The 26,270-nt window shown below is 38.6% G+C and overlaps 1 protein-coding gene across 1 annotated transcript in view; it reads left to right on the plus strand.

Moving 5' to 3' along the window:
* Window positions 1-25,790, plus strand: part of GIPC2 (GIPC PDZ domain containing family member 2) — a 104,307-nt gene extending 78,517 nt beyond the window's left edge. Inside the window, exons 4-6 of the mRNA XM_049879589.1 lie at window positions 9,286-9,392; window positions 14,546-14,627; window positions 21,350-25,790. Of these exons, the coding sequence (XP_049735546.1) occupies window positions 9,286-9,392; window positions 14,546-14,627; window positions 21,350-21,501 (341 nt within the window). The 3' untranslated portion in view covers window positions 21,502-25,790. The remainder of the gene's footprint in view (window positions 1-9,285; window positions 9,393-14,545; window positions 14,628-21,349) is intronic.
* The last annotated feature ends 480 nt before the right edge of the window (window positions 25,791-26,270 follow it).

Raw genomic sequence — 26,270 nt, forward strand, 5'->3', positions numbered from 1 at the left:
TACAGAGGCAGACTGCCACGTCTTTCTCGCATGAAGCAGCTGGTGGTTTCAAACCACCGACGTTTTGGTTAGCAGCTGAGCGCTTAACCACCGTGCCACAAGGGCTCCTCCCTGAACCACAGTGATCCCTAAATGACAAGGGGTTACTGGGAAGGCAACCAGTGAATGCCTATTACCCCTGGTAACTCAAAGTCTTTAATAGAAGGTAAAATCAGGTAGTGGTTCCAGAGTAGACCTGCCTGACCTTTTATTCCAGCCACTTTCCAGTTGCCTATGACTTTGGTGAAACTATTTCACTTCTCTAAGCCTTGGTTTCCTAAATAATAAAATTAGGATAATAATTATAATAGCTATCTCATAATAATATTGTGAGGATTAAATAAGAGAGCATATGAAGACATTAGCTGTTACCTGGAACATATTAAACGCTCAGTTAAAAAAGACATTACCTTTAAATTTTCTTTCCCCAGATGATTTACATCACTGTGCCTAGATGAATTATTGTGTGTGTGTGTATTTATTCCTTTGAAATACAATCACACTCTAATAATCACACTAGTATTGTTGGTTGCCAGACCTGTCTTCTGAGGAGCCTCTGTGTGGGTTCCAGCTGTCAGTCTTTTGGCTGGTAGTCGAGCCCTTTCCTGTTTGCACCACCCAGGGTTTCCTAACACTGGTATAAGAAATGGCATGAAATGGTTGATAGTAGCCATTGGTAGAGGAAACTTACATGCCTTGAGAGAAGGTCTGAAGATGAGGGCAGGAAAGGATTTGATACAGACTGGGTTACTAGCGTCTGTTCCCAGGGTGGATTGCCTAGTTCAAGTGGGTAATCCAAGCTAAGTAAGCCAAAACATAGTAGTTTTCAGTTATTTTGTATATTACCCGAAGACCATGGTGGTCTGCATGAACCCTAGAAAGTGCAGATTCAGAGAGCAAGGATTACAGTACTTCTTCAGTGCAGTGCATGGGAGGCAGGCGCTGGATTTGGGGCCATGGTTATTCTGGTCACGAGAGAGCCATACTCTGTTGGGATAAGGGATATTGACCAAGCCTTCCTAGAGTCTAGGTTAAAGGTCAGAACTTTTGATGCCTGTAGGGGCCAAGCAGTAACCTAATCCTACTGCAAGAAAAACAGGGACAGGTGAGGTCCGTGGGACCTGGAGAGCTGCAGGCCCCAGGTAGAGCTGTTGACCCTCTTATTGCCCTGTAAGAATGTGTCTGTCTCCAAGAGCAACTTGAAATTCGAATTTTTATCAGAAATCACCCAGTGTTTAAAATCTGGTAACTAATTAAAAAAAAACAAAACAAACAAACAAAAAAAAGAACACTGCAAACCCAATAAATGTATTTGTGGATCACATGTAACGGTGAGCTGTCTGTTTGCAACCTTGGCCTAGGAGAATTTGCATAAGTCTTGGTGCCAGGCTCACCAAGCAAACTCCTGTTGTCTCATTCCCACAGGACCCAGTGATAAGAAAGATTCTAGTGAATAATTCCCAGGACAGTTAGAGCTCTGGCTAACTGAGAGTCACCCATCTGGAGGGCTCTGAAACATATACTCTCCACTCCTTGATTTTGGTGTTTTCTCACTTGCTGAATCCATGGCCCAGAACACTTTCCCCTCCCTTTCCCTGTCTTCTTTCCCACTTAGCCTTGCCGTCTTAGCTCTGGATGTTCAGGTCTCTGGACATCATCTTCCCTATGAAGTTTCCCCCTCAGGATCATGAGGATGAAGCATAGGAACATTTGATACCATCCTCACTTTGTGATGTGATGATGCCTGTTCCTTGTGAATTTGGTTAGTGTAAATCAATCCCTGAGGTTCAGACCAACTCGGAACACTGAAAAATGTAAGCGTATTTGTGCCTGCAAAGCTCAGGGTCATTGGGGCATACATTCTGCAAAACTGTCTGAGTTGACAGCTGGCCATCATTTTGATGTTTCTCTTGATGCTGGGTAACTTAACGACAGAAATTTCTAAAACTGATCAGTTAGTTTGGTGATGTAGCTTAGTTCACTTTTCTATGGGTGGTTAATGAAGGGGTCTGGTCACTTGCCTACATGGTATCATGTAACCCTAGTAGGAGGTGTTGCCAGGTGAGGGGTGGATGAGATCACAGAGACCAGGGATTTCACTCTCCAGTTCTCTGGCTCTTCAGTGGGCCCTTCTCTTTCCCCTTCCATTTGAATCCTCCCTACCAATAAGATGGACACCAGAGGGCCTCCACTACTGAGTGCTCCCATGAGGTGCTGGGCTTAAACTCAGCCATTTTGGTGAAAGTTGAAATGGAGTAGTAATAAGAGAGCCAGTTGCCCTCCTCTAAACTGAAGGAGAAAATTTGCTTGTTTTCTAGAAAAGATAAACAGAATAGAGAGACATTTGCCCCTGGTATTTGAAGTTACAACTTTCTGAACATTTGAAGAGGGCCCTTTGCATATTCCTCATTTTCAGAATGAAAACCAAGGCAAATGGTTTTGTGGGGAGGGTGCGGGAAGAACAGATTTTTGTTTTGACAGGCTGAAATGTACCAGCAGAAACAAATTACAGACTCTAGCAGCAGCATTATATTAATATGGGCCAGGCCACTGGGCTAAGCTCCTTTCATACATTATCCCTTGTAATGCTTAAAACAATTGCTGTAATTAGGTGCTTTTCTCATTTTACAGATAAGGAGGTATTGCACAAGTTTACACAGTTTGTATATGGAGGAGCGGAGGGCTTAACCCAGGTGCTCTGATTTCAAAGTCCATGCTCTTAACCATGAGACTATAGATAACAGTACAGATTCAACCAAAATATTAATTTTCTTGTGGGGTAAAACCATTGTTAATAGAATGCAATTGATAAACTTACAGGCTTTATGATACCGCATTGGAGAACAGCTGCGTGTGAAGGTAGAGATGATCAGATTTCAGTAGTAAAGACCTTTCAAGACATTTTGTAAGGGACAGGTTAATAACTATCTTTTTGAGATGTCAGAAAAATAAAAAGGGATCTATACTTTCAGGTGAAATCTAGTGGGAAATGTTAGAACTTTTATCTCACAGATTTGAACTCCAAGTGATTTATTTCTTTTCTGTGACCAAAATGTCACTAATTTTTTTTCCTTCCACCTACTTTTCATTCAAGACTGCCATCCATCTGCTATGTTACCCCTTATTACTGTTTGTAGATGTTCTGAAGGGTGTCTGAGGTCCTCAAAAGAAGTCTGATTCTGTTAGGTACCCCTGTTGACCCACTGTGTTTCCTAAGCATCCCAGTCTTTTTGGGCCATCTCTTGTCCACTGAACAAGAGCTGGGTAGAGCTGTGTCCATCTGAGTCCACCTCCCACAGAAGTCATGGTCCCTGCCCCTGCTCTATGACAGTGATGCTCCAGGCTGCAGGCCAACAAGGGCCATCGTGGGACCAGAACAAGGCCCTATCTGTGCAAAAGTGGGGAGAACTCCAGTTTTCCCAGTGTGTCACCCTTTGTCAGTTGGGGCATCCAAACCATGTTTCATGTGCCCCTCTTGAAAACAGCACCTTGGGCTTTGCCAGCCCACCTTCTTTCCCTAGGACTCACACAGTGGTTGTTTGATTGAAAAGTGAGATAGATAGCCATCTTTCTGCCCTTTCATTTTCCCTTCCCTCCATTCTAAACTTCAGAATATAGCAGAGGCTAAGAGTTGGTCTGAACGTTGACAATGCCAGTTAAAATGGGACATCATAAAGAATGATACTTTTATATATAAACATTTTAATTTACCTATTTTTGATATAAAATGCCTTTCTTTGAGTAGAGGATATAAATAGGGGTCCTGTGAAGTCTTTCTTTTGTAAACTACACCATAATGCATTGTCTTTGTGTTATATTTCATTTTTTAAAAGAAGACAAGAATTTAAATATACTCAATAAATGATCTATGTGAAATCCCAGATTGTAAAAGATATTCTTCCTTATCTCTTAGAGTCATCTTACCACACCAGTTTTTTTTCAGCAACTCATCTTTATTTTTTGCAAAGCAGTCAATCTAATTGCTTTTTTTTTTATTGTGCTTTAAGTGAAAGTTTACAGTTCTAGTTTCTCATACAAAAATTTATACATACATTGTTATGTGACCCTAGATGCTCTCCCTGTAATGTGGCAGCACACTCCTCCTTTTCACCCCAGATGTCCTGTGTCCATTCAACCAGCTCCTGTCCTCTTTTGCCTTTTCATCTCACCTCTGGACATGTGCTGCCCATTTAGTCTCATGTGTCTACTTGAGCTAAGAGGCACTCTCTTCATGAGTATTGTTTTATGTCTTGCAGTCCAGTCTAATCTTTGTTTGAAGAGTTGCCCTTGGGAATGGTTTCAGTTCTGGGCTAACAGAGAGTCCAGGGGTCCGGAAGCCATGTCTTCTGGGGTCCCTCCAGTCTCAGTCTGACCATTAAGTCTGGTCTTTTTACTAGAGTTTGAGTTCTGCACCCCACTTTTCTTCTGCTCCATCGGGGACTCTGTTGTGTTCCCTGTCAGGGCAGTCGTTGATGGTAGCCGGGCACCATCTAGTTGGTGAGGTCTCAGGCTGATGGAATCTCTGGTTTATGTGGCCCTTTCTGTCTCTTGGGCTCATATTTTCCTTGAGTCTTTGGTGTTCTTCATTCTCCTTTGCTCCAGGTGGGTTGGGACCAATAGATGTATCTTAGATGGCTACTTGGCTAGCTTTTAAGACCCCAGATGCCACTCACCAAAATGGGATGCAGAACATTATCTTAATAAGATTTGTTATGCCAGTTGACCTAGAAGTCCCCTGAAACCATGGTGCCCAGACCCCGCCTCTGCTACTCAAAGTGTTTGGTTGTATTCAGGAAACTTCTTAGCTTTTGGTTTAGTACAGTTGTGCTGACTTCCCCTGTACTGTGTGTTGTCCTTCCCTTCACCTATGATAATTCTTATCTACTATCTAGTTGGAAACCATGGTGGTGTAGTGATTAAGTGCTACAGCTACTAACCAAAGGGTTGGAGCTCGAATCTGCCAAGTGCTCCTTGGAAACTCTGTGGGGCAGTTCTACTCTGTCCTATAGGGTCGCTATGAGCCGGAATCGACTCGACGGCACTGGGTTTGGTTTTTTGTTTTTACTATCTAGTTAGTGAATACCCCTTTCCTTCCCCCCCCACCCCATAACCATCAAAGAATGTTTTCTTCTGTGTTCAAGCCTTTTCTTGAGTTCTCATGACAGTGGTCTCATACAATGTTTGTCTGTTCGTGGCTGATTAATTTTACTCAGTGTAATGCCTTCCAGATTCATCCATGCTATGAGATGTTTTGCAGATTCATCATTGTTCTTTATCGTTCTGTAGTATTCCATTCTGTGACTATACCATTATTTGTTTATCCATTCATCTATTGATGGGCACCTAGATTGTTTCCATCTTTTTGCTATTGTGGATACTGCAGCAATGAACATAGGTGTGCATAGATTTATTCTCATGATGGTTCTTATTTCTCTAGGATATATTCCAAGGAGTAGGATTGCTGGATCATATGGTATTTCTATTTCTGCCTCTTTAAGGAAGTGCTAAATCGATTTCCAAAGTGGTTTTACCATTTTACATTCCCACCAGCAGTGTTTAAGTGTTCCAGTCTCTCCACAACTTCTCCAACATTTATTTTGCATTTTTTGGATTAATGCCAGCCTTGTTGGGGTGAGATGGTATCTCATTGTAGTTTCGATTTGCATTTCTTTAATGGCTGATGATTGTGAGCATTTCCTCATGTGTCCTGGTAGCTGCTCAGATGTCTTCTTTGGTGAAGTGCCTATTCATATCCTTTGCCCATTTTTTAATTGGGTTATTTGTCTTTTTGTTGTTGAGGTTTTGCAGTATCTTGTAGATTTTAGAGATTAGATGCTGATAGGATTTGTCGTAGCCAAAAATGTTTTCCCAGTCTGTAGGTTGTCTTTTTATTCTTTTGGTGAAGTCTTTGGTTGAGCATAAGTATTTGATTTTTAGGAGCTCACAGTTATCTAGTTTGTCTTCTGGTGTTTGTGCATTATTATTGATGTTTCGTATTCTGTATATGCCAAGTATTAGGGCTCCTAGTGTTGTCCCTATTTTTTTCTTCCATGATCTTTATCATTTTAGATTTTATATTTAGGTCTTTGATCCATTTTGAGTTAGTTTTTGTGCATGGTGTGAGGTATGGGTCTTGTTTCATTTTTTTCTGGATGGATATCCAGTTATGACAGCACCATTTGTTAAAGAGACTGTCTTTTCCCCAATTAACGGACTTTGGGACTTTGCCAAATATCTGCTGCTCTTGGAAACCCTGGTGGCGTAGTGGTTAAGTGCTATGGCTGCTAACCAAAAGGTCTGCAGTTTGAATCCACCAGGTGCTCCTTGGAAGCCTTATGGGGCAGTTCTACTCTGTCCTGTAGAGTCACTATGAGTTGCAATTGACTTGACAGTAATGGGTTTGGCTTTTTTGGTATAGGTGGATGAATTTACGTCTGGATTCCCAATTCTGTTCCATTGGTCTGTGTATCTGTTGTTGTACCAGTACCAGGCTGTTTTGACTACCGTGGCGGTATAATAGGTTCTAAAATCAGGTAGTGTGAGGCCTCCCACTTTGTTCTTCTTCATTAATGCTTTACTTATCTGGGGCCTCTTCCGTTTCCATATGAAGTTTGTGATTTGTTTCTCCATCTCATTAAAAAATGCCATTGGGATTTGGATCAGGATCACAGTGTATCTGTAGATCACTTTGGGTAGAATAGACATTTTCACTATGTTGAGTCTTCTTATTCATGAGCAAGGTATGTTTTTCCACTTTTGTAGGTCTGCAAAGCAGTCAACCTAGTTTTCATAGCAACAATAAGTTTTTCCCCTTGCACTCATTTAGTCAGTTCGTGCACTTTATTATTACCTTATATAATTATGGCAGCAGATATAACTACCATAAAAGGGTTTAGAGCAAACAGGACTACTTCTTGGTGCCATACAACCCAACTCTGGGAGTATCTGTGCACCTATGAGCCGAGTGCTCTTGTGCCTTAGGTGGACACATAGTCTGTACGCTTTTCAGGAGGACTTGGGAGTTTAGTGAATCAGCTAGCTGCAGGCTCATTATCAAAGTCTGTTGTAGAAGCCTCTTCCCTCTCATAATTTGGCACCAAGAAAGGCCTCGTGCAAATCCATTCTTGTGAAGTGATTTAGGGCTTGACCTGGTTGATGGGACAAAGTAGGCCAGACTAAAAACGTTCACAATCTTCAAAACATTCAAAAAACACTGAACTTTTTTCCCCTGTGGGTGAACAGGACCAGCCTGCCTGTTTTCATGTATAAATAGGTTAGTTTATGTACCTCAACCATAGAATCATAGGGAAACGTGGCTAATGTTCCCTTAGCAGTGAGAATAACCTCTCTGGAGCTGGTTTCAAGCTAGAACTTAAAATTTAACTTTTGCTTTGGTGCCACCACGTGGTTAGTTTTGAGATATTACTCTAGGAGACAAGCTGGCTTGACAAATACATAAAGGTAAAAACAAAACAAAACCCACTTCCGTTCTACATACATTTTCTTCTAGCTACTGGTGTTGTAGGTAAGAGCAAGATAAGACAGAGGCATCTACTTGGGAGGGCAGCTGACTTCTCAAGCAGGGATTACAATACCTGTATGAAGTCCCCACTTTCAGAATCTGGGTCTTTAGCTTTGTAAGTACTAGAAAGCTTTTAGTTTTTTTGGTATATCTAGAGTTTTTAAATTTTACAGGAATATGTCGTACTCACCAAACTTGTAAGACTTGTCAGTAAGTCAGAATGCCGATGTATTACTTTATAATTAGAAACAGATATGTGATGGTAAATCAAAATGAATGTGTTGGCCAAGCAGTTCATTTTCTGTAGAAATCTATATGGGAAGACAGATTATACTGGGTAGGTTTCTTGATGACGTTGATTATCCTCAGTCTTCACCCTACTCTTTCACTCATTGATGTTACTGAGTGAACTGGAGGGATGACTCTTGGTGCTTTGGAAAAACACAAAAATTAAGCATAAGGAAAGGTGTGGCTTCCTGTGAACTCTCACTCCCTCTTCTCTGTCTTCTGTGGGGAATGCCTTCCTTAGAACCTGTTCCTAGCCTCCCTCTTTATCTTTAGGACCCTGCTTCTCTCAGTATGTCATTTCTGAATTTATCCCTTGTGCTTCTACATGGTGGGGTGTGGTTGAGGAAAGAACATGGACTTTGGGATCACAAGACTTGGATTTGAATCCCAGCTCTGCTTCTTACTGAGTTCAATTTCATTATCTGTAAAGCCAGGGCAATAACTTGCCTCGTAGGTTGTATGAGTGTTAAATGGAATTTTGTACATAAAGCATCTATCAGAAGGTAGGTACTTGATTATTAGTTACTTTGTTCCTCCATTCTGTTGGGACTTGACTCTTTCCCATCTTCACAACTTGGATGAAGTCCAGCCGAACCTTTACCTCTGCTTTCCTACCACCTGTATTGTCTTAGGCTGGGTCCTCTAGAGAAGCAAACCCATTGAACTGTATATTCCCAAGTCTGTGGGTCAGGTGGTACGCTGGAGGCTTCTCCTGACTTATGTAGCTGTACGGTCTGATGAACCCCTGAATCAGCAAGTCAGTAGGTAGGCTGCTGGCCCTCGGGCTGTGGAGGCTGACAAATCCAAGACGAGCAGGTGAGATGGCAGGCTGCTGGCTCCAGTCCCAAGAACTGGAGATCAGATGATGAGGAGCCGAGTGTAGGATCCAGAGTAGAGCAAAAGCCAGTGAGCTTTGCCAGAAAGTCCATATATATTGGATGCAGGCCATGCCCCTGGAAACTTCCTTTCAACTGATTGGCTGCTCATAGCAGATCTCATCATAAAGGTGATTACATGATTATATAACTGCCAGACTATGTCATAATTGCCAAACTACTGAAAATCATGGCCCAGCCAAGTTGACATTGAACCTTAACTATCACATATATCAGCCTTATAATAAAACCAACTGTTTTATTTGTTCTTTTTATGGTTTCTTCCTTATAAATTCCAGACTTTTCCATCAGTATTTTTCACATATTAACTTTACTTTTCATAGGCAGTACTCATTTAGAGACTCCCATCTGAGAATAATGGATGGAGGGTGGATTTATTTTGTTTTGAGAAATTCTATAAAAAGGTATATCTTTTATCAATAAAATTGCTGCAATAATTGCAGATAAATTTTGTGATGGAAACTACATTAGCTTTTACAGCAACCTGTTGGAATTCTTTCTGAATGTATTTACCTTTTCCCATTCATTGTATGTTTATAGAAATAGAGCCGAGATCAAAAGCTGGGAAGTCATCAGCAGGAAAAACTGATACTGGAAAGGGGACACTTCGACTGAGATCAAAAGGTCCTGCCACTGTGGAAGAAGTGGTATGTTATAGTCAATTAACTCCTATTTTGTTTGGAAATATATGAATGATCATGTTTATTAGAGCTGGAAATAAAGGTAAAATCACAAAGTTAAATAAAAAGCCATATGTACATTCTAACTAAAGCATGAATTTTAATTCACTGCCTAATGAAACAGTCTGAAAATCATTGAAAGCATTTAAGAAGGAAACATAGAAACTAAGTGCATAGGGACTGTGATCTGTAGCAGTCCTCAGCTATCTGCAGACAACTTTTTCTAGAGTCTATAGACATATTGCCTGGCTTAGAAACTTAAAAGAAGTCAACCGAAGATCTCTGGGAGCCAAGAAAAAAGTCTCAGGGCCACCTGCAGAAGTAAGCATATTTCAGGAGATTTAGTTAATGAAAGTTTATATTCCTGAACTCTAATCCCTTCAGGCAGAACGTTTTGTAGTTATCTTTGACTCTTCTCTTTCATGTCCCACATGCTTTCCATCAGTGAATTCCAGTGGATGTACCCCCATGATATACAACAACCAACGCTTCTCACCACCTCTGCCCCCACCACTCTGCCTTAAGGCACTGGCATCTGGATATTGCTGTTGCCTCCTACTTGTTGCCTCTGCCTTTACCCTGCTCTTTCAGTCTGGGCTCTGCATGGCAGCCAGAATGATACTTTGAAAATACAAGGGCGTGGGCGAGGGGGCGGAGGAGGGGATTTTGTTGCTTCTCTGTTCAAAACCCTGCAGTGGGTTCTCATGTCACTCAGAATATAAAAGTTAAAGTTCTCATACTGACCAAAATGGTGTAATTCCTGTTATTTCTCTCATTTCCTGTCATTCCCCTTGGTTCCCTGTGCTTTAGCCATGTTGGCCTCCTTGCTATCCCCAAACACTCCACCTGTATCCCCAACTCAGTGTCTGTGTACTTGCATTGCCTCTACCTGAAGGCCTTGCCTTGCCTTATTTATCTGCATGGCCCTCTCCTTCTTCAGGTTTCTGCTCAAGTATCAGCTATCTAAAAGCCTTCTCTGAATATCCTGTATAAATAGCAATTCCCATCACCCTTCCCACTGTACAGTCTTTCCCACCCTTAATTTTCTTTAAAGTACTAAATATCATATGACTCATTATACCTTTACTTGTTTACCTTTTGTCTACTGACTAGCTTATACGTTTTGTTCACTGAAGTATCCCCAGCACTTAGAACAGTACCTGGGTACATCAAAAAAACTCAAATCTTTTCTGAATTAATGGTTCATTTTAGCTTGAGAAAAGCAAGGATTGCTCTGATTCATTAGTTGTATCCATGACCTTTTCAATTGCCTTATATGCATGTGAAAGCGGATAGTGAAAAAGGACAGTAGAAGAACTGGTGTATTCCAACTGTGGTGTTCGTGAAGAATATTGAATATACCATGGACTGCTAAAAGAACAAACAAATCAATCTTAGAAGAAGTACAACTGGAATGTTCCTTTGAAGTGAGGATGGTGAGATTTTGGCTTGCTTCCTTTGAACATGTCACCAGTAAACACCGGTAGTTAGAAAAGGACATCATGTTTGGTGAAGTAGAAGCCAATGAAAATGAAGGAAACCCTCAATGAGACGGATGGACATGATGGCAACAAGCATACCAACAATCATGAAGATAACAAAGGCCTAGGCAATATTTCATTCTGTTATACATGGGGTTGGCTTGTGTCAGAACCAATTTGATGGCAGTTAATAACCACAATGTCAGTGTTTGAGTGAAGAATACCAGAAGGAGAAGAGAAAACGGAAGGAAAGAAGAGTGGAAGAAGAGGCCAACTGAGGTTAGGGGTGGCAGTGCAGCAAATTTGCTCACAACAGTAAAGACAGTGGTGATGAGGTGATTCTGTAGGAAGAGGGGAGGTTGGGCAAGCATCTGAGGCTCAAGAGCTCCTGAAGGCAGAGGCCCAGGCATCGGGTACTTCTAGTCTCTCTATTTGTAATACTGGACTAGGACTCTTCGTGTGTATGAAGAGCAAAGGAGTGAGGCAGGTGAAAAGTTACGTGGCTGTTTTCCAGAGTTTGTTGGGTGACAAAGCCCAGGATCATTCATGGCAGTGGTTCTTTGGAGCAGAGACACTCAAGGAACCATGAGGCCAAGGCTGTCCTTGTGAATATTTGAGTCACCCAGGATGCTATCAGTTTTCAGGAATCCAGAGGAAGATTATGAGCCAGGTACCTTGATCCTGGGTGAGTGAAAGGATTGATTTGGTGGTAAATGGTAACCAAGAGACCTGGTAGAGCAAAAAGCATTTTGAAAAATGAGGTAAGTGAAAAAACCCAGGGCAGTAACTTCTGGTCTTAACTTCTTGAGGACCTAGAACAGTCCTTGGCATCTTTTGAAGGCCATACAAGCGTAGCGAGTCAATGAACAAACCTCAGTGGAAGAAAACAATTTCTAAGAGAATGGAAGAGCAGTAAATGGGACTGGCAGTGGGGAGCTAGGAAAACACCAAACACCAACTCTGCTTTCCTGTCAAGGCTGTGAAGGAACATGACATAGACCTTAAAATAGCTTGCAAAGGAAGCAGGGTCAGCAAGACGAACCCACGCCTCACAGGAGGAGGGTCATCTTCTAATAGTTAACATGATCCATAAATATTTGTTGAGCTCCTGCTATGTGTAAGGTGATGGGATGAAAAGAACTAGCTTAAGATCTTGTCTGGGGAGGTAGGAAAAATTTACTCAAGGGTAAATGTCTAAAATCAATTCCTATTTTCCTAGCCTATTTCATTATATAGGGCAATTAAAAATAGCTCACAACGAAAGGAAAAAGCTAGTTTGGTGCTAATATTAAATTTGATACAAATTACTTATAATCTAATTTCAAATGCCAAAGGATTTAAAGGATTTATAGCATTTGAAATAAATCACTGCCTTATAACTTAGAACAAATTGTGAAAACTGGGGAAGATTCTTCACTTCCATGTCTCATAATTTATTCAATATGTGTTTGTTGAAACAGGCACAATCCAGGTGATGGTGATACAAGGATGAATAGGCTACTATTTCTCTAAAGGGAGAGAGGCATGAAAAGAAGCTACTACAACAGTGGGATAAGGGTTAAAGGAAGTATGTATATGATATATTTGTGTCACACAGAGTGGGTTGGCGATCAGCTGCTGATGAGGTGGCAAAGGCCGAGAGGTCAGGGAGAGCGCTCCTGCAGAAGAAATGCCTGAGATGATTAACAATGGGGAGAAGAGTGTTTTACGCGTGGACATGGGGACCTTGTAAGCCCTCCACGGAGACTGGAGTGTTGGGTGCTGGAGGTACTTGGTGGGGAGGGATAAGGCTGGAGGTATAGGTGAGGTCAGGATGTGAGCGCCTTGTGGATAATGGGAACCGTATAAGAATTGGGAGCAATGCAGTTGATTCTGTGTTTTCGAAAAATCTCTTAGTTCTTAGGGTTGCTATGAGTTGGAGTCGGCTCAACGGCAATGGGTTTGAGGGAGTGGGTTGTTAGGTAGGATGGATTGGAGAGGGTGAAGACTGTAGGCAGGGAGACAAATTAGGGAACTGCAAATTAGAAAAGATGAAGGCTGATCCAAAGCAATCAGAATGCGGTTGGAGAAGAGGTTAAAAAGATCAGAAGTTTTTTGGAGGTAGAACGGTAAAATATTGGTGGCCAATTGTGTATGCGTACTGATGATAAGGATGAACTTGCAGTCTAGCTGGATATATACAGATAAATACCTGGGTTACTTTACATAGCCTATTGCTTTACATGGACAATTCAAGATACACTGTAATGAAGCAAGAGGTCTACATTGTGTCCATTAATACTTTTTAAGGCTTAGCTTATGTAAATAAAAATGTGAGAAAGTTATACTAAAATATCCTCAAGAAAGTAAAAAATATATTTTCTGCAATAAAACCCATGATTTTAATAAATTTAGAAGATTCAAAGCAACACATATCTATGACAGCCTTAAAAGTAATATGAATTTTTTATAATATAATCGTGAGTTCTACAGTTGTACCTGCAGTTGTGTATTTAGCATCTTTGGACAATTTTCTTTTCAGATATGAAACCATTTAAAACCAACTATCAGTATAAACTGAACATATACCATTAAACATTCAGTCATGTTTTCATTAAAATTATTTTTAATAATAGTGTTTTGGTACCACAAATACATAAAATATGTTATTTTAAAAATATTTATACATCATTCTTTTAAAGTTTCTGTATTTGTGTACTTGATGGTTAAACATTGGGCTGCTAGCCAAAAAGTTGATTTGCACCCACCCATAATAGGCTCCAGCAGAAAAAGACTTGGTGATTTGCTTTTGTGAAGATCACAGCCAAGAAAATCCCATGGGGCAGTTCTACTCTGTCACATGGGGTTGCTGTAAGTCAGAATTGACTTGATGGTACATAACAACCTAATGTAAACGTCACTGTGGGAATACATGTATGTAGTTTATTAAAAAATATCTGTAGTAAAATAAAACTTAAAAAGTATCTGTAGTAAAATAAAAATTAAAAAGTAAATAATGGTATGTGTCCAGAAATGTTTTACTATTGGGCTAACCATAAAAAAAACTTTGGAGCCCCTGACCTGCACGATAGAAACTAAAGCCCATCTCATGGCATATAGGACCCCTCATTGTCTGGCCGTCGCACCGGACTTCTGCAGACCCTGTAGCATGCTGAAATCTCTGTCAGGCTCTGCGACCTCACCTAGATGTAATTGCTTTCTACCTGCAGTACCCTCACCTGCTTATCTGACAACTGTTCATCTCTGAAAATGCAGTTCTTACATCATCATCTTTCTGAAACCCTTTTGATTTGCTTCTCTCCTGTGATGCTTATGTACTTTATATATATATTTAAAATTGCCCTTATTATTGTTGCATAATTATTATATTCATATCTGTCTCATCTAGATTGTTAGGTACTTGGGGCTGTGTCCACTGACTTTTCATGTTTGGATCCATAACACTTTATGTTGATGCTAAAATAAGTATGTGCTGTATTGATTTGTATTGAGTACAGAGCAGATTCTAGATACGTTTCCATTAAAATCAGCTGAAGTACACAACCATGGACTGATTCTGCATCACATTTGCCCCTGTGTATATCATGACATTAAAAAAAATTTATTGTAAGAAAATGTTTTCTCTCTCCTTTCGTAAAGCCATCTGAAACTGAAACAAAGGCAATTCAAAAAATTGATGACCTGCTTGAATTGTACATGGGAATTCGAGATTCTGATTTGGGTAAGAATTTACTCTTATTAAAAGTCTTATATCCCTTAATTTGATGGACCCTAATTTTTTTTAATGCTTATGTCTTGTTTGCATTCATAGCCAAGTAGTCTTTTCAAGATAGGGTATTTATGGCGTGATGAAAAAAGAATACTGAAAATAAAGATAATAAAGAATAATGTAAAGGATGCCTTGCCATACCATTTACTAGCTGTGAGGTCTTACAGCCAAGTTAACTTTTCTAAATTTTTGTTCTTAACCTACAAAATGTGAATATAATATCTATTTCATAGGATTGTTATGTGGATTTAAAAATATATATTTGAAAGAACTTTATAAATGATCCATAAGAATGGCATTATTATGTGATACGTCAGATTTATATTGACTAAATTTCATAGTTATTATATTAAAATCCTGTATCACTTAATAAGATTACTAAAACCCTGTGAGCAGTGAATTAGAAATATGAAGAAAAAGAACATACTTGATGTGTACTGATAAGGGAAGTTAAGTAGTTGAATTTCTATGTACATATACCCCACTTTTTTTTTTATACCCCACTTTAGGATGGGGTTCTCTTTCCTCGACTTGTTTATAAGTTGGTTCTGATGTAAGTTGAATACCTCTTTTTTTAGTGTTTGTTATTATCTTTTATTGTCAGCGTCTTTATAAATCTGATCTTTGAACATCTTCGAGTGAACATCTGAGAATGATAACATCAGCAAATTGATTTATCAATTAAGACTCTATCTAACCCCATCCGGCTTAAGAAGAAAAAAAAGAGGGAAATTTATTGGTTCACATGACTCGAAAGTCCAAAGTAGATCTTAGCTTTAAGAATGCCTGGGTCCAGAGTTGTCAAGCTGTCTTTTGGTTGTGGTTTTCCTCCATCTCTCAACTCTGGCTTCATTTAAGGCCCCCATGGTGTCCCCCTGGAACCCTGGTGGTGCAGTGGTTAAGAGCTTGGCTGGTAACCAAAAGGTCGGCAGTTCTAATCCACTAGTCACTCCTTGGAAATCTTATGGGACAGTTCTCTGTTCTTTGGGGTTGCTACGAGTCAGAATCGACACAGGTTTATGGTGTCCCCTGGCAGCTTCAGCCTTTCCCTCATGGACGCAAAATGACTACCATAGCTCCAACTTTTACAGTATAATTCTCTTGGCTTTAAGCTAATGGGAAAGAGTGACGGACTCTTCCAAGTCATTCAGACAAAATGCCAAGGATTGTCTCTGATTGGTCTGATTGACTCACTTGAGCCAGTCTATGAGGACAGAGGGATACTTAGGTCTGGGTCCCATGCTCTACTCTGAGTGTCCCCAAAATACAAGGGTTGTAAGTAGAAAAGGCTTGGCCCCTTCCATGAGGAATCAAGATAAATATTCCCTTAAGGAGGGGAGGTGGATGGTGGGTAGGAAACGGAGTAAATGTATACTGCAGTGGTGGGATTTGTGCCTGCATGCATCCATGTATGTGTGCATATGTGTGTGTGTTTGTATTTAATACATTTTTTAAAGTCAAGAACTTGGACTATTTCATTTACCTGCTCGCTACTAGGTACAGTAGTTGAAGCTCACTCTTCCTTCTCTTTTCCATTCTCGATCTTTATTTTTCCTTATGGAATTTGTTCTTATTTTTTCTTGCCTGCCTGAACTTTTAAAATAAAATTTGTATGTTGGTTTTAGAGGTAATGTCTGTAACTGGGAAAAAAAAGAAAAAAAAACTGGTGTTTTTTTCTAGCTCCTTGAAGTGAAATATAAAATTTGCATATAGTAGATCATTCTCCATTCAGACAAGAAGGTAAAGCTGAACTAATCCTGTAGAAAGTGTCTTACAGCTTTTCACTCCAGGTCTTTTGCATTTGGAAAAATATAGGGATTTACACAAACCATGTGAGCCTGTGACAGTTACGCAAATGAGTATGCAAATGAGAGTAAAGGTGATTTAGAAATGGCAGTGCTCTTAAACTTAGGTTAACTAGGTAGTATTTGTTGGAAAAGTAATATGATACATCTCCATTCAGCTGAGAAATTCTAAATAGTGTAACTATGAATATTACAAGATTAAGGAATTAATTTATTAATTGCTGAGTCTTAGTGAGCTCAAATTTAGGAGAACCACAATTTTGAAAGATGAGAACTTAAAACAGTACCCAACCGTAGAACTTAACTTTGGGTATAGGACTCACAGTTATTTAATTATAAATTGGGGATAGTTAAATAAATTAGTTTTGCTCTCTGTTATAAAAAATGTAGTTATATAGGGCAGAGCATTGGACCATGGTATAAATAGTTATAAGCGAATTAAGCAATGGTTCTTTAACAGTTTTCTTTTACTCTGACAAATTTAGGTCTCTAAACATTCCTCACAATTTCTTATAAATTAGCTAGTAATCCTCTTGTAAAATTAATTAATCATGTCGCAAATTCCTCCAATTGACATGAAAAGTCATTACCATTATGCACTGATTAGCAATGAGATCAGTTACCTAGGGAGGTAAAGAGTAAGGAAAGTAATTATTTGAAGAATGTCAGCCATTGTTCACTTAGGAGTTTCTCTCATTCAAATATGATTAGCATGAAACGTAAATCCCAAGTAGTAATACTGGTTTAAGAGATGAATATATTTACTTGTTTGTATTCCCAGTTTTCTTAGTTTTCAGAAATGTTAATTCTTAATTCAAATCACATTGACATCACATTATTCTGTAGCTGTTAATGTAACTTTATATTAAAAAAATGTTAAAAGATGACAATAAAATGACTAAAAATAAAACACATCCTCAACCAAAATATTGGGATGTATCTGCTAATTGGAAATGGAAAATAATTCAAATAAGTTTATTTAGGAAGTAACCCTGAAGGTAGAAGTGCTATGTTTGGTTGTAAAGTTAGGTTGCAAACTATGATTTTTCAGTGGATCCAATGCCAATATAAATGATCTCAGATGTTACCCATGGAGGATGGGAGTAGGAGGAAGGAATTCTGGAAGATGTGGAGTTCCATTAACCTTTATGTGGGATTGATCTAACTTAATGGAAAGTTGTAAAATATAAACTTCTTCTTGAATATTTAAGGGAACTGTGTGAAAGTTGTATATAGAGTAACAGTATTTTCTGATGGTGCCAGTTTAGGAGTTTGGAGAACACCCTGGCAACTTTGCAGCCTTAGCATTTCTGATTTATTAAGACATCCAGAAATGTGCAGGAAGGAAATATGAATGAGTTTCTAAGTTATTTTTTCCTATAAAATCTTCTATTGCCGTCTTAAAAGTATACAGCAATGGAGTTTTTATAGAGATAATTACATTTCTTTTTGGGATGACTGTCTTTATTCAGCAAATTCAAGACAGTGAATACTATACAAAGTCATCCTCAGATAAAGTCAGTGAAGTTTTGGAAATAGATGTTCATTAAAAAAACAAAAATAAAACATATTCTACACTGGCTGTGTTTTTTTTTATGTTTGACTGTTGTGTGAGTTGCTTGAAATGGGTAGATATTTATGATAAGTCTTAGAGAAAATAAGTGCTGAGGACTGTCCATAGAAGGAGATACAGTTACAGATTTAGTGGCTAAATTAACAATGATAATGACTACTCTTTACCTAAATCCTGCTATGTGCCATTATACAGCTTTGAAAATTGAGGTTTGGAGAAGTTTGGTAACTTGCCCCAAGTCCGCTAACAAGAAAGAGCTGAGATTTAATCCCTGGGACCGATATCAAGATTTTCACTATGTAGTAATATTTTATACTTAAAATCGCTGTTTAAATAGTTTAAAACTTAATGGAAAAATATAGATTGGCCTTAATCACCAAAATAAGTTTGTCAACAATACTGAGAAAGTTCAGTAATAGAAAAATAGATCGGTAGCCTTAACGGCAACGGGTTTGGTTTTGGTTTTGGATATAAAAATTTAGTCTCAGTGACCACTAGAGGTCAGCACTTAGCTGCTATATGTAAAAAAAAAGAAAAAAATTCTACTCTTTTAGTAGATTATTTTTTGCCAGTTTGTATTCAGGCATTAAATATGATTGCAGTGTATTGCAGATTTACCATAGTTAACAGGTGAAACACATTTTAGTAGTTATCATTATCTTAATGTGAAATAACTTTCTGAAAATTACTTAATTTTGCTATAGTTTCTTTTGCTTTTCTCTTAAATCTGAGATACAATCTTTTATAGAAAGGAATAAAATTATACTTATTTCTCATGTAAGGATTTTTGAAAACTATGTTTATACTTTATTCATCGGCAAAAATTCAAAATGCCTGCTCCATTCTTAATTTTTTTGAATTCATATAGCAGATTATTGATTTTTAAAAGATTTATGGAGTGCAGTATTACATATAACATTTCCAACACAAGTATGCAGCTTCCCTCTTGCTGTTTTCCACAAGACCAGGAGGAACCATATCTTACTTCTCAACAGTAAAGTTATTTCTTTGTAATTAATTGTTTGGTGAGGAGATATTTTGAAATTATTTAAGCATGCTGTTCTTCATCAAACTAGCTTATTCCCTTCCATATCTATCTATCTGTTCATCCGTCCATCCATCTATATCTATTTCAGTGTGGATTCATAGTTTTCTGTTTTATTCGATGGGGTTATAATCTGTTTCCATCACTTTTTGATGCTCGTATTGTCCCTGATGTGGTCATTGGGAGCCCTTTCACTCTGACTTCTACGACCTTTTCACATGTTCTCATCACTTCTTGACACTTGCTGCCACTAAATGTTCTTGGCTCTATTGTACTGTGTCTGTTCCAGCCCTGAAATCAGCCGTTTCTCCAGGGAACTCTGATTCCTTTTAGTAGAGAATAATATTTCTACTAAAAGCCAAGATCTAGGTGCTTTGTGTGCTCATTGCTATTGGGGTGTCTTGCTCTCAGTCCTCTCAGTGGACTGAGCTAAGAATATGTGTATGCTTTTATATCTATATATATATAGATATTGTAATAGTTTTTATTGTGCTTTAAGTGAAAGTTTACAAATCAAGTCAGTCTCTCATATATAAACTTATATACGCCTTACAACATACTCCCATTTACTCTCCCCGTAATGAGTCAGCCCGCTCACTCCTTCCAGTCTCTCCTTTCGTGACCGTTTTGCCAGTTTCTAACCCTCTCTACCCTCCCCTCCAGACAGGAGATGCCAACACAGTCTCAAGTGTCCACCTGGTACAAGTAGCTCACTCCTCATCAGCATCTCTCTCCAACCCATTGTCCTATATCTATATTTTAAAACTTCTTCTCTCTATTGAATATGTGTGCGTATATGTTATTTTTTTTTAACCCTTCTGATGTCTACAATTCCAGTTCAATGCCATGGGGTTGATTCAGTTTTTTTCCCTTTCACTATTTGTCCTTCTCCGACAGTGACAAACCTGGCTGTCATTATTCTCAGTACTTGTATTTATGTGATCAATTCTCTTGTATGTAAACACTTTCATCACTGTGGCTGCTGGCCTGCCTCCCCCAACCCCTTTCCCGATGTCCTCCTCACCACACCTGGACCCCCTTCCACAGCAGGCTGCCCCTCTTCACCTTGCTTAGGCTTGCACCCCTGCACCAGGTTACCCCAACCCCACCTAGCTTCTGCTCTGACTGGCGATGCTCTGCTATAAGTCATCTCTTCCCCTTTCCCCCCAGCCTTGTGTTATTACTGAAGTGCCTGAGAAGGGAAAAGCTCTTAAGAGGCCTAGTGAATTTTAGCTGAAAGACCAGATCTTGTGGGTCATTTTCAGAGAAATCATGCAACCTTTGATTAACCAAAAAAACCAAAACCATTGCCAGTGAGTTGATTCTGATTCATAGCAACCCTATAGGACAGAGTAGAACTACCCCATAAGGTTTCCAAGGAGTGGCTGGTGGATTCAAACTGCCAACATTTTGGCTAGTAGTGGAGCTCTTAACCACTACCCACCAGGGCCTTAATCTGTAATTGAAGGAGGGGCTGGAGCTTTTCTCTTGGGTTTAGTGTTCCCTTTTATCTAGAGGTTTGGGGAGTGAACTTTACCCAAGTCCCAAATCACATTCACAGTTTCTCTTCCTGGTCGCTGGTGCTCATTGCGGGCTGAGCAAGAACCCACTGAATCGCATGGGCTCCCAGCCAGCAGGAACAGGTCCCGCGGGAATGTGTACTCTCTGGAGGTAAACAGTGGAGCTCAGGCAGCTTAGTAGAAAAACAGAACAAAGGCACCACTGTTACTTTTTATCCAAATTGGAGAAGGGCTCAGAAAAGGGGCCTTAATTTCATGAGTATATAAATGTTTCCCTCCCTTTCCTAGTTTGAGTGCCCCAAAACAAGCTGTAATCCTTTGACTTTTTTCATTGGGGAAGGAGGACTAGACTACATCATAGCTGGGGGTAGGGAACTGGTGGATGGGACCTGGAGAGCTAGTGACTTTGGGGAGGTAGAGGAAGGAGCATACCCTGAGTTTCCTGCCACGGTTAGTGACAGGCCTTCTTTCAGGGTGTCATGTTCCACCCACAGGTATCCCAAGGATGATGGGATCCAAGGTGAGGGAGAGGGCAATGGTAGCAGCCTCAAACCTGGGTACAGTGGGAAGGTTGTTAAAAAATATCTTTGCTACTTTGAGACATGATAGAGGGTATAATTTTTTAAATTTGCATTAGAATATGTATGCATGTTACTTCTAGAAAGCATTTTCTCTCAGTTGTCTGATGCTTATCTCATTTATCATGAATTTCTTCACATTACTTTTGATAGCTACCACAATGTTTGAAGCTGGAAAGGACAAAGTTAATCCAGATGAATTTGCTGTGGCACTTGACGAAACTCTTGGAGACTTTGCGTTCCCAGATGAATTTGTCTTTGATGTTTGGGGAGCTGTTGGTGATGCCAAACAAGGACGATTATGATGTGATGATCCGTCTGAAGGATGAACCATTCATTGTTTATTAAAACAACAACAAAACATCAACTTAGAAGATCTGGTTTTGTACACCTTTATGAACTCTGGTTTAGTTATTTGTATGGAGTACATTCTTTGAAATATAATTTTGATTTCTGAGTCCTTTTTAATGCACTTGCTTATGTAGTATGCTTAAGATAAATTACTTGAAATTATGGTCAATTTTAATATTCATTCAGAAGTTTTTTTTTGAAGGCAATTTTAAGGAATATTTCTAGATAGATGATGATTTTGTTCCCTATTAACACCCACACTGTTTTCCACATACATGTGGAAAATTGCACATTGTTGTTGCAGTGCAATGTTGTTGTTGCAGTAGTTCTGTAATTCTTTTGTAAATATTAATGCAGTGAAAATTAGGATTGGAGTATAATTTACCTTGTGACACCTCAATTTTGTTTATACTAGTTTGAACAGGATATGTTCAGGAAATGATATGTGAATTATGCTTGTTATGGGTTTGGAGGCATTCTTTCTGATTCACTGAGGAAGGTGAGGGAGATTCCTACGGCCTCTTGATTTATGGCCCACTTTCCCTACTTGTACAACAAGAATTGATTGACTTTCTCTTTTGCTTCTTTGTCACTGCCCTTAAAACTTATAGTGAAATCTATTGTGCTGCCTTTGAGCGTGTATTTTGCTTGTGTGGAAGAAGGGTGAAAAAGAGGCAGGCTGAGGAGAACCACTTACATTTGATTTTTTAGTAGTTCTTAAAACATTATTTCATCTTTCACTCACAGCTACTCTTACAATACGTTTTATAAACGCTCCAGGGAAGGTTTTATAGTCTTTGCAGAATTTTCTTTTGAAAGATATTTACTTAGAAAGTATCTATGTTTGAGAACCCTTGAACTTTAGAGGAGATAATATCAGAAATAGATCCTCCCCTTCCCCTCAGTGGAATAAGGAAAAGGGAGAATTGAGAAAATCTATTAGCCTATTATTTTAGAGTTCTTATACACACTTTCCAGAACCTTACTTTATGGAGAAAATTGAGGGTAAATTGTCTTACCACTCTTATTTGACATTTTACAGATGTAAGAGAAAATGGAAATGAATGGTTTCTACATAAATCATTAAATAAGGCAGAGCATGGTGTGACCAAGTGTTCTTCTAAAGCTTTAGAAGAAAAATGTTATGTTCTACCACAGTAATCATAAATAATAACCTGTGAGGGATGTCATCTAAGAAGTCAGAAGTAGTTCCCTTTTCATGCTGGGTTATTGCTTAAATAATTCTGTTATTTTCTGGTGAAACTTTAGTTTTACTGCCATCCACTCCGTCTTTCTCATAGCAAGTTTAATGCTATAAAGCTGATTTTCTTTGTCTGATTAATCTGAAACTTGCACAGAGAAGCTGTTTCAGCCATTACTGTGTAACAAAAGTAGCTTATAGAATGTGGATTGTCTCATTATTGTGCTTGCCATTTGAAAATAGGATCCAGCTCAGTTTGTAATTCATTGGTATTTGCTTAGTGGATTTCTCTTGGAGATCCCCAAATACTTCTTAATTCTTAATACCATCTCTCTTAGAAGGACACACAAAAAAAAGAACTGATATTTTTAGGGATGGGAAAGTTATTGGATGATTTAAAGCATCCCACAGAAATATTTAAACAACAACAAAATTTTCTTGGCACCAGATGTTAGATTTGAAATGATGAGTCATTGTTTATTATTGGTGAATGTCAGTTTCTCCTTCCTTTTTGGGCATGCATGAAGACTGACACTTGATGTTGGTTCTCTGTGATTAACTGAAGGTCATATTCCCAAAGTGACCGTGCCCACAATGATCTTTCTAGAATTTTTATGTGTAAGGTACCCATATCCATGTACAGCTGTAATTATACTCATTTAACTCATTGCCATTGAGTTGATTCTGACTCATGGTGACCCTATAGGACAAAGGAGAACTGCCCCATAAGTTTTCCAAGGCTGTAATTTTATGGGGAGCCCTGGTGGTGCAGTGGTTAAGAGCTTGGCTGCTAACTGAAAAGGTTGACAGTTTGAATCTACCAGTTGCTCCTTGGAAACCCTATGGGACAGTTGTACTCTGTCCTATAAGGGGTTGCTATGAGTTGGAATTGATGGCAACAGATTTGGTTTGGTTTTGGTTTAAGCTTTCTGGAAGCAGATTGCCACATCTTTCTCTCAGGGAGTAGCTGGTGGGTTCAGACAGCCTACCTTTTGGTTAGGAGCTAAGCATTTTAACCACTGCACCACCAGGACAGTGCTCCACCTTTAGCATTAAATGGGCAGTTATCTTTAATAAGGGCTTTGGCTGGGCCCAGGTGCTTTATATACTAATAGATTTTGCTTTGAAACATCCTTATCTCTCATCTTTCTTGCTAAACTGGTAGCAAGGCCAGTTCTTTATGACATTTCATTTCCATACTTGGAAATATATCTATTTGTGGGCTTTGCACCTTTTTGTAACTCTCAGTGCACAAAAAGGAGCAGGGTCTGTTTTATCACATAACCTACAAGTGCTGGCTTCCCTCCTGCTGATATGCTGAGCCAAGTTAAAAAAAAAAAAAAAACATTTCATTGGTACCACCGGATATTTTCAGAAGGACTCTTTTGTTTTCTCTTGTCGTGTGAAAGTTTTTTCCAGTCAAGGATGAGGTTTTTTTTTTTAATTTCCTTTCATATAAAGCAGCATCTTCTTTTTGTGGCCACAAAGAGCACATGATGTATTTTCTTTTATTGTGGCAGAGAATGCAGATGCTGATTGAACTTGGGCTCAGTGTGGCCTTGAACACAACTCTGTCCTCATCACATGTACACATTCTGATGATTATAAATAGGCACATTTTATGTTCCTGTGATGTTTCCAAAATATATGATGTGAAATCCTTTAAGAATTCAATCGTAAAGGCAGTAATCACTCCTATTTGGAGCTGCTATATCCAGCATTATAATGTGACTGATAATTAACTGAAGAGACAAAACTTAATTTTTCACATGATGTATAATTTATAATATTTTCACCTGTTACTTTAGCAAATAGACGTTTTTTTCCAAGTGAATCACACTTGTTTTAGGCCCATGTTATTGCTAGGCCTTTGCCAATTCTGGAGAGACTCCTGGTCTTCTTTAATTATCATTTTTACCATGCATGGTAGCTATCATGGATTGAATTATGTCTCCTCAAAATGTGTGTATCAGTTTGGCTAGGCCATGATTGCTGGTATCGTGTGATTTTTCTATATGTTATAACTCTTGCCTCTATGATGTCAATGAGGGAGGATGAGCGGCAGTTGTGTTAGTGAGGCAGGACTCAACCTACAAGACTGGATTGTGTCTTGAGGCAATCTCTTGAGCTATAGAAGAGAGAAGAGAGCAGAGAGACAAGGAGGGACCTCATATTGCTGAGAAAGCAGTGCCCGGAGCAGAGCATGTCCCTTAGACTTGGGGTCCCTGCACTGAGAAGCTCCTAGTCTGGGGGAAGATTGATGAGAAAGCCTTCCCCTGGAGCTGCCCCCTGAATTTGGACTTTCAGCCAACTTACTGTGAGAAAATAAACTTCTCTTTGTTAAAGCCATCCACTTGTATTTCTGTTGTAGGAGCACTAGATGACTAAGACAGTAGCAAAATGAATTTCATCTGCAAATGGAGTTTTCAAAAGAATAAATGTTTTTATAAATAGATCACAGCTATTCACCAAAGATGCAAAAGACTGATGATATAATATCCCTTTCTCTCTCTGATACATCTAAAAATACATGGGCACTAGTAGCTTTGCTATTATTTTGATGGAGGTAATAGGTTAGAAGGCCAGTTAAGTGTTTTACTCAAGCTATTAGGGAATAAAGAGATAGGTGCTATTCAACTCACAGCTGCAAGTATTTAGTGTCCTGTGGAAAATGCACATTTATTGTTTTCTCGAAACAGTTGAAGAAGATACCTGAGTAATTACAAGCCCCTACACAAATCATTGTTCTAAAATGTTTTTAAAATTGTGAAGTGTACAAAATGGCTCAGCCTGTTCCTATCCTATTAACTGAAAACTGAGTTCTAAAAAGTGACTCACAGTTCTCTGCTATGATGGTGAAAGTTGAATACGACATCTTTGTTTCAACTGGAGACGTTAAGTTGTATAGCCAGAGATATTTTTTAAGCAGTAGTGAAAAGGAGAAATTAAAAAAAATTCTATAGTTTTAAATAAACATTTTTTTATTTTGAACAGTTTGTTTCATGTAATTGTATTGCTACAGACACAAAATATTCTATTTTTTTGGGGAAAAAATTTTATCTTTTATAAAAATCATAGCATACACTAAAAATTTTTTTGAGATTGAATTTTGGATGTCTGTTAATTAATATATTGTAAATTGTATTTTGATACTATTCTAAAATGTATTATTTGCTGTATTTCTATATAGTAACACTGAACATCTGTAGGTGTTCAAATTTCATAGTGTTGATCAAAATGTCAATTATTTGTAAAGTTATAATTATAATACTAGTTATAATATTTCTATAATATGTTAGTTAAATATAAGTTATAATATTTCTTATATTTAAAGTGTGGCTCCTTATAATAAAAATCTTTTCATGAAAAGGTGCTGAATGGCTTCATCCTTAAGTAAAACAAAACCAAACCAAAACAAAGGGGCTTGGGGTTTTGAGTTTTAGACTTTTTAATTTTGTTTAAATAAATGATGGAAATAACATGATTGTTCAGGTCTTTGTTTTTTAACATATCTTTAGTATA

The sequence above is a fragment of the Elephas maximus genome, chromosome 3 (assembly GCF_024166365.1).
Source record: "Elephas maximus indicus isolate mEleMax1 chromosome 3, mEleMax1 primary haplotype, whole genome shotgun sequence".
In the NCBI taxonomy this organism is placed as follows: domain Eukaryota; kingdom Metazoa; phylum Chordata; class Mammalia; order Proboscidea; family Elephantidae; genus Elephas; species Elephas maximus.